This window comes from Cibotium barometz, chromosome 51 (genome assembly GCF_041138505.1).
Source record: "Cibotium barometz isolate CiBa-2024 chromosome 51, ASM4113850v1, whole genome shotgun sequence".
NCBI classification, from domain to species: domain Eukaryota; kingdom Viridiplantae; phylum Streptophyta; class Polypodiopsida; order Cyatheales; family Cibotiaceae; genus Cibotium; species Cibotium barometz.
Genome location: NC_141096.1, coordinates 27179094 through 27196520, shown reverse-complemented (window position 1 = coordinate 27196520; position 17427 = coordinate 27179094). Strand labels below are relative to the sequence as shown.

Sequence of the window (17427 nt, the reverse complement as noted above, 5' to 3'; positions counted from 1 at the left end):
ATGTGGGGGAGAGGGAGAGCTTCAAACCCTAGCAAGCAAACATACACACACAAGAGAGAGCAAGACACAAGAGAGAGATGGATAGCTGAATTTTATTTTATCTTCTTCTTCTCTACTCAACCAACACAACATAAAGATAAGAGTACACACTATATGGGTTAGGAATCAACTACTACAACATACAAGGGTCGGTCCATAATGTGAACCTGACTAAAGGAGCTGGCACTATAACTATGCCAGTCTCTAGTAATCCAAAATGGCTATCACACAACCTGTCATCGCATTGGCCGCATATCACCCATAATCTCACCAACCATGCCAATGGTGTAAATGCAGAAGCTATCACCCAGGCGGGTCATCAATGTTCGCCGCTGCCATAGCACTAGTTGAGCTCGATATCTCAACAATTCGCTCACAATCAAAATCCCATAATCTTTACACACACCACATGTCTTAGAACCAACTCCTACATTGGATTCACTCACAATGTCTTCATACACATCACACGTATTCACAGGGTACACCACACATCTCACACGTGTCTTAGATGGTTGGATTCACTCACAACTAACTAGGATCACCCTCTAAAGAATCAAGTTCACTCTTAATTCTTATAGGTCACCCTCATCAAGAATTAAATTCAGCAGAGTTGATTGGATTCACTCACAATCAAGCGCACGCATTCATTACATATGGTTGGATTCACTCACAATCAAGCGCACGCATTCATTACATATGGTTGGATTCACTCACAACCAACACTCAATTTGTGATAAGTTATCCATCACAGATAAATATCACTAAGTGTTCATAGACATGTAAAAGAGACATTGTATCAAGGACTTCTATGTGTAATAAGTTCTAGTGTCCCATGCCACCAGAAATTATCCCACACAAATCTAGAGATAAGTATGCATCGGAATACTTCACACAAGATTAATCTCGTGTCCCATACCACAAGACTAATACATAGTAAAAAATGCATAAAGTATAGTTCAAGATGGAAGGACCAGTTCCTCCAAGAAGTTCTATTTTTGATACGTAAGAACTCTCCTTGAAATTTACAAAAAGTCTTAAATAAAACTTATTATAGAGATAATCAAATGAATATGTTACCCTAAGAGTCCGAGTAGTCATCATGGTAGTCTTGTTGTTCTTCATCGTTGATCATATTGAGTCCAAGTGAAATAAACTTAAATGAAAAATATTAAAGAAAACTGGATGACGTAAAATAAAATCCAAAAGTAAGAGAGTCTTACCTTGATGTATTGGTGGCTACAAAATGAGAAAGTTAAGAGAAATAGAGAATTTAAAATAATTTGTCAATAAATTATTCGGTAAAGATGAGGACTTATTGAGTGTAAGTTGAGATAATAATTGTCAAAAACTCAACGTGGTTCCATGATAGAAATGATCGGAATAACCCAAATCATGGGTCCCTGCAAAGCTAAGAAAATATCAAAGACCATTAAGTTCAAATGATGAGAGAATAACAATAGTCGCTTTTTTCTTCTTCTTCTTCTTCTTCTTCTTCCTCTCTCTCCTCTTCTTCTTCTCCTCTTCTATTTCGTCTCTCTCCTCCTCCTCCTCTTCTTCTTCTTTTCTTTCTTCTCTTTCTTCTTCTTCTTCTCCTCTTTTCTCTTCTCTTTCTTCTTCTTCTTCTTCTTCCTCTCTCTCCTCTTCTTCTTCTCCTCTTCTATTTCGTCTCTCTCCTCCTCCTCCTCTTCTTCTTCTTTTCTTTCTTCTCTTTCTTCTTCTTCTTCTCCTCTTTTCTTTTCTCTCCTATTCTTTCTCCCCCCGACTCACCGTGCACTACCAATGTTGCTTCTTATTATCCCCCACATAATGTTTTTAAAAGCTCGCAAAAAGGGTATAAGGGAGAGAACCGCATGCTTCTTGTTTTTATCTCTTAGGAGACATCGCGCCTTGGTGACTACCAATTGTGTGTTGTCAGTGTCGTTTGCTAACCATTGATGCGATGTTTATGCCTATCGTCAGGTGGCGTTCATCAGTCCATCAATGCCATGTGGTGTCGATGTTATTACCATCGGTCGATGATGGTGCGCCGATCGTGTTGCTAGTCTATTGCGTCGCTTGATTGGTGTCTCTCATTGGGATATGTGCACATGGCTCCTTCTGGTGTGATGTTCGCACGAGGTGGATCCTTGGTCTTCATGCCTGCACTGCTCTGTGCACCTTCACACATGACCTATTGGTCTCGGGCCATTTGACTGTCCCAAATACACACATCTTTCTAGCAGAGCATACACTGGGCTCTGATACCACTGAAAAACGGGAAAGTACATAAGACCTTGGGAAGCGTACCAACAAAAAAATACAAATGTGAGAGAACACCAAATTGGGTCCCAATTGCCCCCCCAAGCGTGTGCTAAAAGCATCCCCGCTTGAGTATTTATAGATTTTATTACTTCAGAAATAGGTTGCATGGCTATTTTAGCCCAAACTTGCTCTACAAGCTTTCTTTTTACAAAAATTGTATAATAAAATTTTTCAAAAATCTCACTCCCATGATAACATCATCCACACTAGCCTAGACTCCATGATAATAAAGGGGAAACTAATCAAGAGGAGGCCACCCAGGTGATGTGTGTAGGTAAAGGTTTCCGGATTGCAAAACCTGCCCCATAACAAAGACATCGAAACCTTCTACTTCTAAGGCAAAGTTGAAAGGCTAGGTGGAGGAGCTAAAAAACAGGTGGAATTGTTGGAAAAGAAGTTAAAACTTGTCACAGTTGCATCAAAATGTCTTACGGGGGAGATGCTAGATTCCAGTGGAAAAAAGAAACTTTCAATGGACTTTGGTGGGGTGCATGTGTGTGTGTGTGTGTGTGTGAGAGAGAGAGAGAGAGAGAGAGAGAGAGAGAGAGAGAGAGAGAGAAGTAGTAGAGCTCAAGTATGAGAGAGAGATTGCACAAGTTGAATGGTACTTATTGTGTTAAGAATGAAGGGCCCAAGTACATGCTTTTATAGGTACAAGGCCTTATGTTCTGACCTTAAATAAGAGGGTGTTCACACCACTAAGGACACTTGAGTAGACTCTAGAATAATAACTCCGAAATATCCAACAAACTCCCCTTTGGAGGGATGGCGGAGTTACATGCATTACCTTCAATAGTCCCGTACACCAATATAAGCAAAGACACAAGATGTGTTCCCCGCTTCAAACCCTGAGGCCAGTAAGCTCATACTTAGAGGCAAGTGAGCATCACACAAAAGACTCAGAGACTCAACAAGCATGGCTCAGAGGCTTAAAAAGCATGGTCTTAGCAAAAGACTCAGAGGTTAGGTCTTACCTGGGGGGACAAAGACAACCTATATTGGCATACCAAAACAACCCCCCACCTAAAGTAGGGGCAAAAAGGGTATGATGGAGAGGAGCCTTCTATAGAAACAAGGCGTTACAAAATCTAAAAAGATCCAAAATAAATAACTCAAATTTTGGAGGACTACCCAAGCAAAGAATCCTTCAAAATAAAACTAAAAAATTAGATTTTGGAAGGTTTAACCGCTCCTTAGGGTAGAACAGTGGAGATTATGGAGTCACTGTTGTGGAGGGAGCCCGACCAAGGTAGGTGCTAAAGCAAGGTAAGGGTAGGAGCAGCGCTGTGGAGGCTGATGCTACTGTCGACGTAGATAAGACGGGGGGCTGCTGGCTGTTCGGCACTGCGGGCTTGGGGTAACGAGTAAAATGCAGGCAGAGGAACGGAAACGTGTTTACAAACTTTTCATATGCCTTTCCTCTTGTAAATTCTAAAGAGGGAAAAAATATGGTTTTATTTCTCTAGTTCAATAGATATCTTCTTTATTCAAAGTTGTTGAAGACCCTTTTAATTTTCTCAAATGGAAAAATGAATAAAGAGTGGAATCCCATGTATGTTAATGTTCCTGTGACCTACGAAGCCTTACCCAAACACACTTGGAGAGAATATATCATAAATCATGGCAAACCTAAAGGTTCTAGAGGTAATTTTGTTTGACATACCATCACAACATGTTTAAGGATGATAGAAGTAATCAACCCATGGTAGAATTCTATTCGCGATTGTATGATGATTAAATCATGCCACTATTGGTCACTGTACTCATAAATGTTGATTTAAATCACTCTGAATACTCACAATGATCCAATTTTGAATCTTTATGAATCATGAGGAGTTTGTTTTGAAAACTAGAGCACCTGTACAAATAAGAAAAACTTGTCAATCTCTCTCTCTCTGTCTCTGTCTTTGTCTCTCTCTCTCTCTCTCTCTCTCTCTATATATATATATATATATACATGCATGCATGCATGCATGTATGTATGTATGTATGTGTGTGTGCATGTATTACACACACATACATATATAGCTTAGGAAACATAGGTAAAGATGTATTTTCACATGGGAGCATGTATGCAAACATTTCATTTTTGTGCACATGCACACAAATACCATGTATCTGGACCCCCCTCCCCTCAATCATAATACAAACACACTAAAACATGCATACACGCATGCACCCATGTACACATGTGTGTGACATGCACATACCCACACATAAACGCATCCACTTCATTCATTTGTACGCACGCACACACACACACACACACACACACACACATGCACTTGCACACAAACACATCCATCTCATTCACTTGCTCACAGACACATGCACACTTGTACACGTGTGTGGTGTGTGTGTGTGTGTGCATGGCACATTGCACATTGCATATGTGCACGGGCGCGTGTGCGCGCGCGCACACATACACACACACACACACGTGTACTTGTGCACATGTGTCTATGCCTACATGCATGGGGTGTGCACACCACGTATGCACACATGTATACACATAGATGTCCTTCATATGTCTATTCATCCCACACATGCGTGCACACCATGCATGCATGCATGCATACACATAGATGTCCTTCGCATGTCTATTCATCCCTTTTATTTTATAACTCTACATTAACATATGCATTCTTGGATATAGGTGAATTGCTATACTACATGAGCTTGTAACTCATGTATACACTTCCTTGGTGATTCATAGCATCATGGATATATTCTAGACACATTTCACTCACAAAGGTGTTAAAATCCAAAAATTATGTATACCTAGTGTTGGCATGAATATTGAGAGTAATATGATGCCAAAACACTTCAATATGAACCCAATCACTACCATATCCATGGTATTTAAGTAACCTGCTGAGAATCCAATTGCATTTGGGGGAGTTGCAATGGGGAGCATAAAAGAGAATTGAGATCCAATAGCTGCTGGGACCATGAGAAACAATGGGTGTCTACCAATAAAGGTTGCAACTTGAGCTACAAGAGCAACAAAAATAGTTGCAGTTGAGTTGTTAGAGGTAAATTCTGTAATTACTCCAGTTAGAATGCCAATCACAGGTGTAATGAGAACATAGGGTGCTGATTGTAGAAAGTCTAGGTCATTTGAAATGATACTAGATAAACCACTAGAGGTCATTCCATCTGCAATTGCAAAACCTGTTGTGCATGCACCATCCAAATTTAGGTTATCTTCATAGCTATGATTAATACTTATAAAATAAAATAACATTTAGCAACCTACACAAAGACTAAACTAAGCATACGATTCTTACCTCCACCAAGCAACAAAATGATGCCCCATGGAATGTTTTTACATCTTGACCAATTCATGAGCTTCTCGCCAGCCCTTTGCCTATTTGGAATGATGAACAAGGTAGTTGCCATCAAGACCTGCCATAGTGAGGATTGCACAAGACACATCATCCCTAATTTGCCAGGCCTTCTATTTTCTATCTTCTCATGCACCTTGTCTCATCACCAAAGAGCATCCTAACAATTTCAGCATTGGTGTATTTTTCATATTACTTACACTTACTGTACCGTTGCCTGGATAATCATCAAAAAGGTCGCCCCATCCCTCAACATTTGTGCCAATTGATTTTGTAAGCCACAAGATTACAAGGATCTGCCACATGTATGATCTCTTTTAATCTGATATCATTTAGTATGACATTCAAAAGATGCCATACAATTGGTGCTAACCAATTGTATGACATTCAAAAGATGCCATACAATTGGTGCTAACCAAATGTGTGATGAAGGATAGGAGGTTATTACCCCAAAGACAAAAAGTACCATAATTTCGGCAAAAGACATGGGTCCTGTGGGAAAAATAGTTATTAGAAAGAAAGTTATCAAGGGTAGATAGAATGTTGCCTATCAATAAATAAATACATTTACCACTTTTATTAAAAACAACGGTAAGGATGTTGCCTATCACCGAAGAAATACATTTTTCTCTTCTATTGAAAGCAACAATAAGGTAAGGATTTTTCAAATAGAGCTAAAGATGGAATTGAAAAGTACGATAACTGAAAAGATGTAATTTCTCGCTGCTATTGAAAACAACAATAAGGTAAGGATTTTTTTTGTAAAGGTAAAGATGTAATTGAAAAGACGTAATTTCTCTCTTCTATGGAAAGCAACAGTAAGGTAAGGATTTAAAAAATAAAAATAAAGGTAAAGGTGGTATTGAGAAGAATGATAATTATGCAATTATTATAATTGTGAGTTGTAATTAAAATAAGGTAAGGATTTTTTATTAAAAAAAATAAAGGTAAAGAAATAAGGTAAGGATTTTTTATTAAAAAAATAAAGGTAAAGATGGAATCGAGAAGAATGATAATTATGCAATTATTATAATTGCGAGTTGTAATTAAAATAAGGTAAGGATTTTTTATTAAAAAAAATAAAGGTAAAGAAATAAGGTAAGGATTTTTTATTAAAAAAATAAAGGTAAAGATGGAATCGAGAAGAATGATAATTATGCAATTATTATAATTGCGAGTTGTAATTAAAATAAGGTAAGGAATTATTAAAAAAAGAGAGGTAAAGATGGAATTGAGAAGAATGAGATAATTAGGTATTGATTATAATTTTGTGAGTTGTAATAATCACCCAAAGCTCGAAGCTCCACGTCAACGTGGGAAGCGTGTAGAGAGTCGGCGACGGTCTTGACAGAGGAGCGAGGGCAGAACCAAAAGCAGAGAAGAAGCCAAAGGAAGAGGAGCATGGAGAGGGCCAACGGAAACCCAAAGAGGAGCCACTGCAGGTAAGTGATAGGGGCTGCGTCTGGGAACGAGCTCTCATATAACCCAGCAAGGATTAAATTAACCCCCGTCCCGGTTAGGGTTGCCATGCCGCCCAGCGTCGCTGCATACGCCACTGCCAGCACAACAGCTTTGGAGAAGCTCGCCACCTGCTTTTTTGCTCTTCTCTCTTCCATCTCCCTCTCTTCGCCCTCCTCCACTGCTCCTTTTCCTCCTTTCCGCCGCTGCTGCTCTATATCAATCGCCATGGCTGCTTCTGCTCCTGCGCTCGCCGCCTCCGCCTTCTGCAACACTCCCAGCCCCACTGGCATCATCATCACTGCAGCTGCCGTGTTGTGAATCCACATGCTTACAAACGCTGGCCCAATGCAAAACCCTAACAGTAGCAGCCATGGATCCATCCTCTCCCCCCCCAGCAACACCAGCATCTTTAGTGCCATCCTCTTGTGCACATTATAATGCTCTATTGCAGCTGCTAATATAAACGACCCAATTAACAGAAATATAGTATCATTCATATAAGATTTGGAGACCTCACTGGCTGTTCTAATCTCCAAAAAGGGTAATAGAAAGAGAGGAGCTAAGGCTGTGATGGCTATGGGGATGGCCTCTGACACCCACCATATGAAGACCCAACTCATGACAGCAAGCATTGAGCTTGCTTTCCCATCCTCATCTTCATTGAAGTGCACAAACTGCCATATGAGGATGGCCACAAGAGGGCCTGCAGTGAGGGCAATGCTGTTTTTGTGAGAGGAAAGGAAGCTGAAGAACCCTGTGATGGAGTGCCTGATTTTGCCCACCAAGGTTCTTGATTGGGGCTCCAAGAGGGGTGTTGATAATTGGTCATCATCAGGATCCATATGTGCAAATCTTATAAGCAAAACCCCAACTATGATAGAGATACCTGCGTATCAGATAGGGAGATAATTGTGTGCACTAATCTCTGCATATTTAAGATAGCTTAATCTAATCTGTCTTTGAAGGATCTAGATTCTATATCATCTAGCTTTTGGGCTGTGTGTGTGTTGGGGGGGGGGGGGGGGGGGGGGGGCGGGGGGAAGGGAGTTAAGAGGCACTCTTTGTGTGTGTGTGTGTGCGTGTGTGTTTTGAAGGGGGTTGTGACTATTCAATGATCTCTACATAACTACATTAACTTACTCTAATCTCATTTAAATTACAAAGATTAATGGGTGCTTGCTTAATGAGCATGCATTTGTTGTTGTATAGTAATAGTGGTGATGTTACTATATACAATTATAGAATTCTTAAGAGGACAAAGAACATCATATAGTACAAATAATTCAAAGGAAGAAGGCAATTCGAATAGCAACAAACTACTTCATTGAAAAAAGACCACATGCTAGTTTTCTTTTTACGTGCACAATGGTGTACTCATAGCGGCTTGGCTAGTGATGATTGGCTGGAAGAAGGGACTCAAGTGTCAACATATATATATATATATATGTATATATATATATTCATATATACATGTATATATGAATACATACATACATATACATATATATATATGTATATATATATATATTCATATATATATATACATATATATATATATATATTCATATATATATATACATATATATATGAATATATATATGTATATATATATATGAATATATATATATATGAATATATATATATATACATATATATATATATATATATATATATATATATATATATATATGTATATATATATATGAATATACATATATACATATATATATATGTATATATATGTATATATATATATACATATATATATGTATATATATATATTCATATATATATATACATATATATATATGTATATACATATATACATACATACATACATATATATATTCATATATACATGTATGTATGTCTATATGAATATATATATGTATGTATGTATGTATATATGTATATACATATACATATATATATATATATATATATATATATATGTATGTATGTATGTATGTATGTATGTATGAATATATATATATGTATATGTATATGTATATACATATACATATATATATATTCATACATACATACATACATACATACATACATACATATATATGTATATGTATGTATGTATGTATGTATGTATGTATGTATATATGAATATATATATATGTATATGTATATGTATATACATATACATATATATATATTCATACATACATACATACATACATACATACATACATACATACATATATATATATATATATATATATGTATATGTATATTCTCATTCACATTCATATATATATGAATGAGAATATACATATACATATATATATATGAATATGAATGAGAATATATATGTGTGTGTGTTGTTGAGAGGTAGCGATTGTGTTTTTTGCAATGCTACATTGATATGGGTGATGGATGATGGGTGAGTTGTGGAACACCTCGATTAAGAGGGGGTGTTGAGAGATGTAATTGTGGTGTTGTGTGTATGTGGAAAAGCACCTTAGAGGTGCAAGATATTGTGGTGAGATAGGAATGCCATATGTAATATTGAATAGTGTGTGAGTGTTGACAAAAAGAGTGAAAAAGGAAGTGCCACATGGATGATGATGTGTAAAGTGGGATAAGGCTAGGGGGGCTATATCATTATATGGTTCATTGTGATATGCAATAGAATAGAATTGAGTCTTGAGTGTGCAATCTCTCTCTCTCTCTCTCTCATAAATGCAAATCCAAATGATAATATGAGTGTGCATATTTTTTTTATAATAAACTGAAAAATAATGCTTAATAAAATAAACACATAACCAAGAAATCTATACATAAATAATCACCATAACCAAGAGCCCACCCAAGCTCTGATACCATGTTAACAATCCAAAAATGGGATTGATCATGGTGATAGACATAGATTAAGCAACATAATTAAGGTAGATTAAACCACACTAAGAACTCCATGAGAGAGAGAGAGAGAGAGAGAGAGAGAGAGAGAGAGAGAGAGAGATTGCACACTCAACACTCAATTCTATTCTATTGCATATCACAATGAACCATACAATGACATAGGCTCCCTAGCCTTATCCCACTTTACACATCATCATCCATGTAGCACTCCCTTTTCCACTCTTTTGGTCAACACTCACACACTATTCAATATTACATGTGGCATTCCTATCTCACCACAATATCTTGCACCTCTAGGGTGCTTTCCCACATACACATAACACCACGATTACACTTGGCGTAACTTGCGTGTCATCCTCATCCCTCATGATTTCTTTCATCAAATACTTCATTTCCTCAATTATGAAAACATGGACATTGGAGATGTACTAGGTGGCCCTAGAGTGCATGAATGCAAGTTAAAGGCTTTCTTTTAAGGATAGTTTATTAACACAAATATATATATATATACATGTATGCATGTACGTATGTTTTACATATCTTGCCAAGTCCATTTTTTGTGTGTCTTTCTTGAAAAGCTGTGATTGTTGTATAGGCTTTCTTCGAAGGGTAGTTTCTTAACACAAATATATATATATACATGTATGCATGTACGTATGTTTTACATATCTTGCCAAGTCCAATTTTTGTGTGTCTTTCTTGAAAAGCTATGATTGTTGTATTTCAAATATGATATATTGCATATTAATATATGCCTCTTTCAAGTTTTGAAGCTATTATATTTAAATGTTTATAAACAAGCTTAAGTTGCTTGTTATTGCAAAAGTAGTTGCTAGCTATATTTCTCATTTATAATTATGTAAGATATGTCTATAGAGCATGTCATCCTGGAAATGAGAAGCTTCATCTAGTTTCATTATCAGTGCTACTTGTTTTCTTGTTGTATTTTTTTTAAATATTTTAGGCATATGTTGCAAAATGGTGAAGATAATAGTAATAAATAAAACCCCGATGCTAATATTGATCGCATGTCAAAGAAATTTTAACTTTTTATTAATTCTATATAGATAAATGCTTGGTGGGTTGGGGTTAAATATAAAATGTTTTTTTGCATACAATTCCTTGACATAACCTATGAGCACCCACATAAATGTAGATCTAGTAAGTTTAATGTCTCCACAATAGTCTTTACTCTCTTCAATTGAAACCTTACATGAGGCCTCTCATCTGAGCCCTACTGGCTCTAGAATATTTTCTTTATGCTATGAAATGGCTTATACACTCATTATGAAGGAGCATGACATATGGCCTAGATTATATTTATCACCATCATAGGTGAATAGACCATATGGCATGAACACAACTCATGAATGAGGATGTTTAACCTCCTACATTCTATAATGGTCTAAAGACATATGCATTCAAGATGTTTTGATTATAAACTTTAATAATTTTTATTGATAATGAAATGTTTTTAGTGTGGCATTTTCTTCCTTCAAGAGCCTACCTAAATTTACCTTTATTCTCAGTTAGGAAGAACTTTTAGTAGTCAATACTTAGCACTTTATAGGATATTACAAATATTTTTGAGATAGTAAAACGATAGGTTAACCTTTGAATATGTTTTGTTCAAAGGCAAGAGTCTAAAACATCCAATTATCTAGGAAAATTACATTGATAATGGGACACAATATTAAAAAAATCCCATTTGAAATCTATAATAAATGGTATAAACAAAGAAATGATACTAGTACAAGGATTTGCTCTTCCAGCATAGGCTTGATGCATTATACTAAGTGAGAACACTATTCTTCTCTTATATATAATGCAAAAACACTTGCACTAAGTTGGACCTACTCTAAGAAGTTGTCATGGTGCTTAATGAGGCCATTTTTTTAGTATTCCTAAACATAGAAAGGGTCATACTAGTTAAAATAATATATGCCCTTTCAATAAGGATCATAAAATTTATTATTTTATAATATAATATAAGTATAATATTCCACCCAAAAAAAGAATAAGGGGACATGTATTTTTTACACTACTTTCAAAAAAGTATTTTTATAATATAATATAAGTGTAGTATTCCACCCTTAAAAAAATTATGAATAAGGGGATATGTATTTTATGCACTCTTTCTAAAAGTAGTATCATTCATGGTAAACTTCAAGAGGGCAACCTAGAGCTCCATGAATGGCATTAGTGAATATCTTCTATTCTATTAACCACAAGTTTCTCCCCTTACTTACCACATGTCACTCTCTCTAGCCATCTCCCCTTCCACATGGCCAAAGGAGAGGGGGGAGTGAACCAAAGGAGAAAGGAGAGAGATTCATGCTACCCCTTCTCAAATTTGATTTTTCTCATCTCATGTCATTTCAATTATTGAAAGGAGAGAGATTCACGGTACCCCTTCTCAAATTTGTTTTTTCTCATGTCATTTCAATTATTGAAAGGAGAGCTATCCCTTCTTACCGAATGATTTTCTTGAAAAAGAAAAATAGGAGCCTCCCTCTTAAAAGGTGAGCTTCATGATAAAAACTTCAACGTGTAAGTATCTTTCTTATTGTAAAGAAAAGACAAAAGATATTGTATGTAAGATACACTTATTTAAGAGTGAGCACACCTCACCATGCATCCCCACCCATTAAAATTTAATATTAATTAACTAAAATTATATGTATATATGTGTGTTTATTTGTTTTATAAATACACATGTATATATATGTGTGTGTGTGTATGTGTATAAAAATACACACACACACACACACATGTATATATAGGTATATTTGTCTAAATATAATGAGAGAGAGAGAGAGAGAAAGAGAGAGAGAGAGAGAGAGAGAGAGAGAGAGAGGGTTTCTGAGCCTGCACAGTGTTTGTGTTTGCCCTAATTTCTCAGTGGGTCATTAGGAATTTTTTGGACCCAAAAAGGGCCTCCTAAGGATTCCTAATTTTAAGAGATTAGAGCTTAAAAAGCTGGGCTTAAGGGAGAGAAAGGCTATGATGACCCCTATTTTTTGCCTTGCCACATGAGCCATACCCTCCTAGTTTCACTTTTTATAAGGGAATATTCTCATACTCTCTCTCTTACATTTTGACTTTTCTCATACTTTCTCTCTTACTTTTTGAATTTTTTTATCTTCACTCTCTATAAATTGAATCTTTCCACATCAGCAAAACATTCTCGTATTTAGGCGGGTCCCAAAAAGTGAAAATTTTTTATTTTTAATTTTTTTACATTTTGAGGTGGAAAAAACACCACCCAACCAATATGTATGATGAAAATAATTTTTTCCCTCCAAAAAGCTTGTAATTCAAGGGTCACGTCAGAAACCTATCAAAAGCCAGTACATCCATAACTAACTGTCAGGTCCCCACAACCCCATAAACATAACTAACTGTCAGGAACCATTACATCCATGAGATTCCAAAATTGTGGGGATCCCAAAAATTATTATTTTTTAATTTTTCTCATAAATGTAATTTATTGATGAAACACTCCATGTTAGTATATTTGTATATCAAAAATATCATTTTCTACTTAGAAAAACGGATTTGTGTTAAACCTGCAAATAGCAAAGTTTTACACACACACTCTCTCTCTCTCTCTCTCTCTCTCTCTCTCTCTCTCTCTCTCTCTCTCCCCCTATGAGGATCTCTATGCTTTAGCTTCTTCCTCTGCTTAGCTATGGAGCCTTTGCAAGCTGTGTGTGTAGCCCCTTGTGAAGCTAGAAAACGGAAGGTTGATTTACACATTCGTATTCCTGAAGAGTATGGCAGCTCTAAAAAAACCCATCCTACTGATGCACAATCTGTCCAAGCTCGTAGGATAACTAAGGAGAAAAATGTAGATCTTTGGGTTGATGGGCATCTCTATCCAGTTGACCCTCCATTAAGAGCAAACCCTCCTTTCCGCAATTTATCATCTTTTATGCAATTTGTTGGTGAAGGAGAGCTTGGCTTGTTAGGATACTGCAGAAAATTGACTACAAGTGGAGCTTGGCAAACCCATATTCTCCAATATCAGTTGCAAGCATCACAATTCATCCTTTTACAATGTCAAGAAGAACTTAAAACATCATCAGATAAAATGAAAGAGATCCTTGCAGAGAATGTGGAGAAGGATGCAAAGATTCAAAGGCTAGAGAAACTTATCAAACGACTCAAAGCAACGCCAAATGGTGCTCGTGAATGCAAAAGTGTTCACCAAAAGTGTGCTAGGTGCTTGGGGAGAGAGTAAAGTAACACACTATATGGTAAGTTGTACAGTAAAAAAATAAACTGGTGTTTTAACCTTGACTTTTTCTAATTAAATTCTATTGTCATGTGTACAGCACATAGTTTATGCGCATGGTGCGTATTTCATGAACAAGTATGGATTGCTCGACATGTGGAGTACCCAAGGGATGGAGAAATCACATTATAAAGCAAGAGGGGTTTATTTCAAAAATACAAGACATGGAGGTGGAGCTTCTGCAGGAGGAACACGTACAAACTATCTAACTACAAGAGATGTTCAATTGGTTTTATCGCACAACCTTTGGAAGGGTATTGGTTAGGGAGCGGGCCCAACAATCTAAGCTTGCGCAAGGGGCATGCAAGGCTGCAAAAAGTCATGCTCGGCTTGAACGGTGTGTGATGTTTTGTGGGAACCTCAGAATCAACTTGTACATGTGTACATGAGTGTCGTCAGTGTTGTGGTGAAGTCATGGGAGCACCCATTGACTCAGTGTGGGCGTCATGGATGCAGCAGTCAGGCTTCTGGCTTTGATGGAAGTAAATATGCAGGAAAAAGATGAAATTCTGGAGACAAGCTCGTCCGGAACGTAGCTGGAGATGGTCTCAACTGTTCGGCCACTTGAGTTGTATGCGTGTCCAAGAGAAGCGAGCACTCAAGGTTGCAATTGAAGGTATGTGGAGCATGAAAAAAGGGTGAAGAGAGCCAAGGCAGCTTTAGATGGTGTGAAAGTAATATGGTGGCCTTTAATTTTCAAAATTAAATAAAATAGAAGATGACGTTTTGGAAAGTGGCGTGGAATTTGGAGCTGCCGCCAGCTAGGTTATTCTGGAAGGTGGCCAGCGCAACAGGATTGCGTGGAGTGGGGGATTCTGGAGAGAAGCGGGGGTGCGCCACCGAATAGAAGTGTGGTCTGGGTCGTAGAGGAGGAGCAGAGGGAGACGGCTGGAAGCCGTGTTGCAGAGTGGAGGGCTGCAGAGGAGCAGCGGGGAGAGAAGTGGACACATAGACGGGGGGCAGGAGGCCACCGCTGTGTGAGGTGGAGACGGCTGGGAGCCGACGGGAAGGAGGCCCCCAGGTGTGTTGTGTGTGAGCTGCTGCAGACGGCGCAGCTGGACGAAGAGAGGGAGACAGCTGGGAGCCGACGGGCAGAGGAGGAGCCCGTGTGTGTTCGTGGGTAGTTGCTGAGCAGGCGCAGCTTGGGCTCTGAGGCGCTGGAGCAGCGACGGGCTGCTGAAGGTGAGAGAGAGCACGTGGACGGGAGGAGCCCGGTGTTGGGTGGCTAGTGCAGCCAGGGGCGCAGAGGAGAGTGTGGAGGGCGCCAGTTGTGGACGCCTTGGTGACGGGCTGCTGGATGCGAGGCTGGGACTCTCTGGGGGTCCAGTAGCGGGTAGGCTTGCTGGCGCAACAGGGAGGGAGAAGTTGAGGTGCGCAGCTGCAAGTAAGAACGAGGGGGGGCCCTTGTGTGTTTTTTTTTGTGGGGTGCTGCAGCCACTGGAAGTGCTGGAGCGCAAATGGTGTAGGAGGGACAAAGTTAGAAGGGTGACTGGTTCTTTGCGTGAGGACAGGCAGTGTGTTGGTGGTGTAAGACAGAGTAGTCATCTGCCGAGGTGCAGTGCAGAGAACGAGAAGGGCTGCTGCAGAGAAGCAAGGAGCCAAGGGAACAGATTGGGAGCGACCAGGAGCTGGAGAGGACTGATTGCGAGCGGTGCTTGGTGTAGCTGGTGTCTGGGATATTTTGGGATATCCGACTCTGTAAAGGTCAAGGTCTTTTCTGAAATATGAGTCTTGTTCATGCTCTTTGGTCTGGTGTTCTGGTGTGTTTGCATGCGTGTGTGGAAGTGTGGCATGCTATAAGGGCGTAGACAGCTCTACCGCTTCCGTGCCATCAACGGTTGCAGACCAATGCTCCCCATAGGCATGGTGCTTTTGGCATGCACGAATGAGGAGATAAGGGAGGCGTTGGATTGTGCACGCACCAACATAAATCTAGATGTAATAAGGGTAAGAAAATAAGTTTAGTTAGGTTTTTTTTCCCTTAAAAAAACTATTAATAGTTCCTTCTCTCACTTCATTTTCATTTCACTTTTTTAGAGAGCTTGAGCTCAAGATCTATGTAGACACCCACGTAAGGACACCAGCACATCACCACGTTAGCATAGTCATACATGGATATGGCACGCACCAAGAACATCGCACATGTTACCATGCCTTCACAAAAACACAGTGCAAGGCACCCAACGATATACTGGCGACACCACGGAAGAGAGTGACCCCTTGGATTCTAGGACACGCCCAATGGGATCACCAGAGTCCCCAACCCTCCTCCCATAGCAACACTAGTGCACACACATGCAGGCCTTTCTAGTGGGAGCAAGCGTGTGAAGAAGACCCCACAATGCAGCCACTCCAGAGATCAAGACAGAGAGGCCGATGATGAGCAGTTCAACTGGGTTGGTGAAAACATTCCTACATTGCGCAACACCATAGGTGGCAAGACCCTACTACCAGGACAGGGCCCCCTACCTACCCGGGAGGAACTTGATACATAAGTACCACAGCAACAGGAGTAGGATTTAGACTATGAGAGAGACCAAGAGGAGGTTCCTGCAAGTGCACGCAAGCAGCTCTTCAATCCAAGGAAGTCCCAATCTCGCCAACGCACTAACATAACACATAGAGCTCTAAGGAGAAGGATGTGCCAAGGGCATAGGGCTCTACAAGAAATCAAGTTTTATCAAAGAAACACTGAGTTGCTGATAAGAAGAGCCCCTTTCGCTCGCACAGTGAAGGAGATTCTCCAACGATATAGAACAGAGTTCCGTGTGCAGGGGATTGCCCTTGAAGCATTGCAAGAAGCCTCCGAGGCTTACCTTGTTGGGCTTTTTGAAGACACCAACCTCCTTGCAATACATGCAAAGAGGATTACCATATCTGCCAAGGACATGCAACTAGCTCGACGTATTCGAGGAGGCGAGCAAGACACGATCTAGAGATCTTAGATGTTAACCTTTTTTTTGAAGCAACTCTTTTGTTTCAAACCCCCCTTTGTAACAAACCTATCTGGTTTGTGTCTATCATGTGCCAGTTTGTCACCCAAGGCATCAGAAATGCTCCTGGGAGGACTGAGGAAGCTGTGCCAGAATAGTGCGAATTTGGCCTCTG

At 38.9% G+C, this 17427-nt stretch overlaps 1 protein-coding gene across 5 annotated transcripts; it reads right to left on the bottom strand.

The window, feature by feature from the left end:
- Window positions 1-2818: 2818 nt before the first annotated feature.
- TDT (tonoplast dicarboxylate transporter) lies at window positions 2819-8236 on the bottom strand. Of its 5 annotated transcripts, none has more exons than XM_086787786.1 (7): window positions 6976-8236; window positions 6136-6179; window positions 5888-5983; window positions 5631-5748; window positions 5122-5514; window positions 4140-4198; window positions 2819-3188 (listed from the first exon to the last, which is right to left on the bottom strand). In XM_086787786.1, exons 1-6 carry the CDS (start codon window positions 7988-7990, stop codon window positions 4167-4169), a joined length of 1698 nt encoding a protein of 565 aa, XP_086643912.1. In that variant the 5' UTR covers window positions 7991-8236; the 3' UTR covers window positions 2819-3188; window positions 4140-4166. The 5 variants fall into 5 exon arrangements, with proteins under 5 accessions (XP_086643912.1, XP_086643914.1, XP_086643911.1 ...); XM_086787788.1 differs by having other exon boundaries at window positions 5212-5514; XM_086787785.1 differs by having other exon boundaries at window positions 2929-4198.
- Window positions 8237-17427: the final 9191 nt, after the last annotated feature.

Coding starts and splice junctions, on each gene's coding strand:
- TDT (XM_086787784.1), bottom strand. CDS start 7,990: ATGGATCCTGATGATGACCAATTATCAACACCCCTCTTGGAGCCCCAA. Junction 6,180..6,975: donor CGTGGAGCTTCGAGCTTTGG/GTGATTATTACA, acceptor TTTTTCCCACAG/GACCCATGTCTTTTGCCGAA. Junction 5,515..5,630: donor CATTTTGTTGCTTGGTGGAG/GTAAGAATCGTA, acceptor CATGCACAACAG/GTTTTGCAATTGCAGATGGA.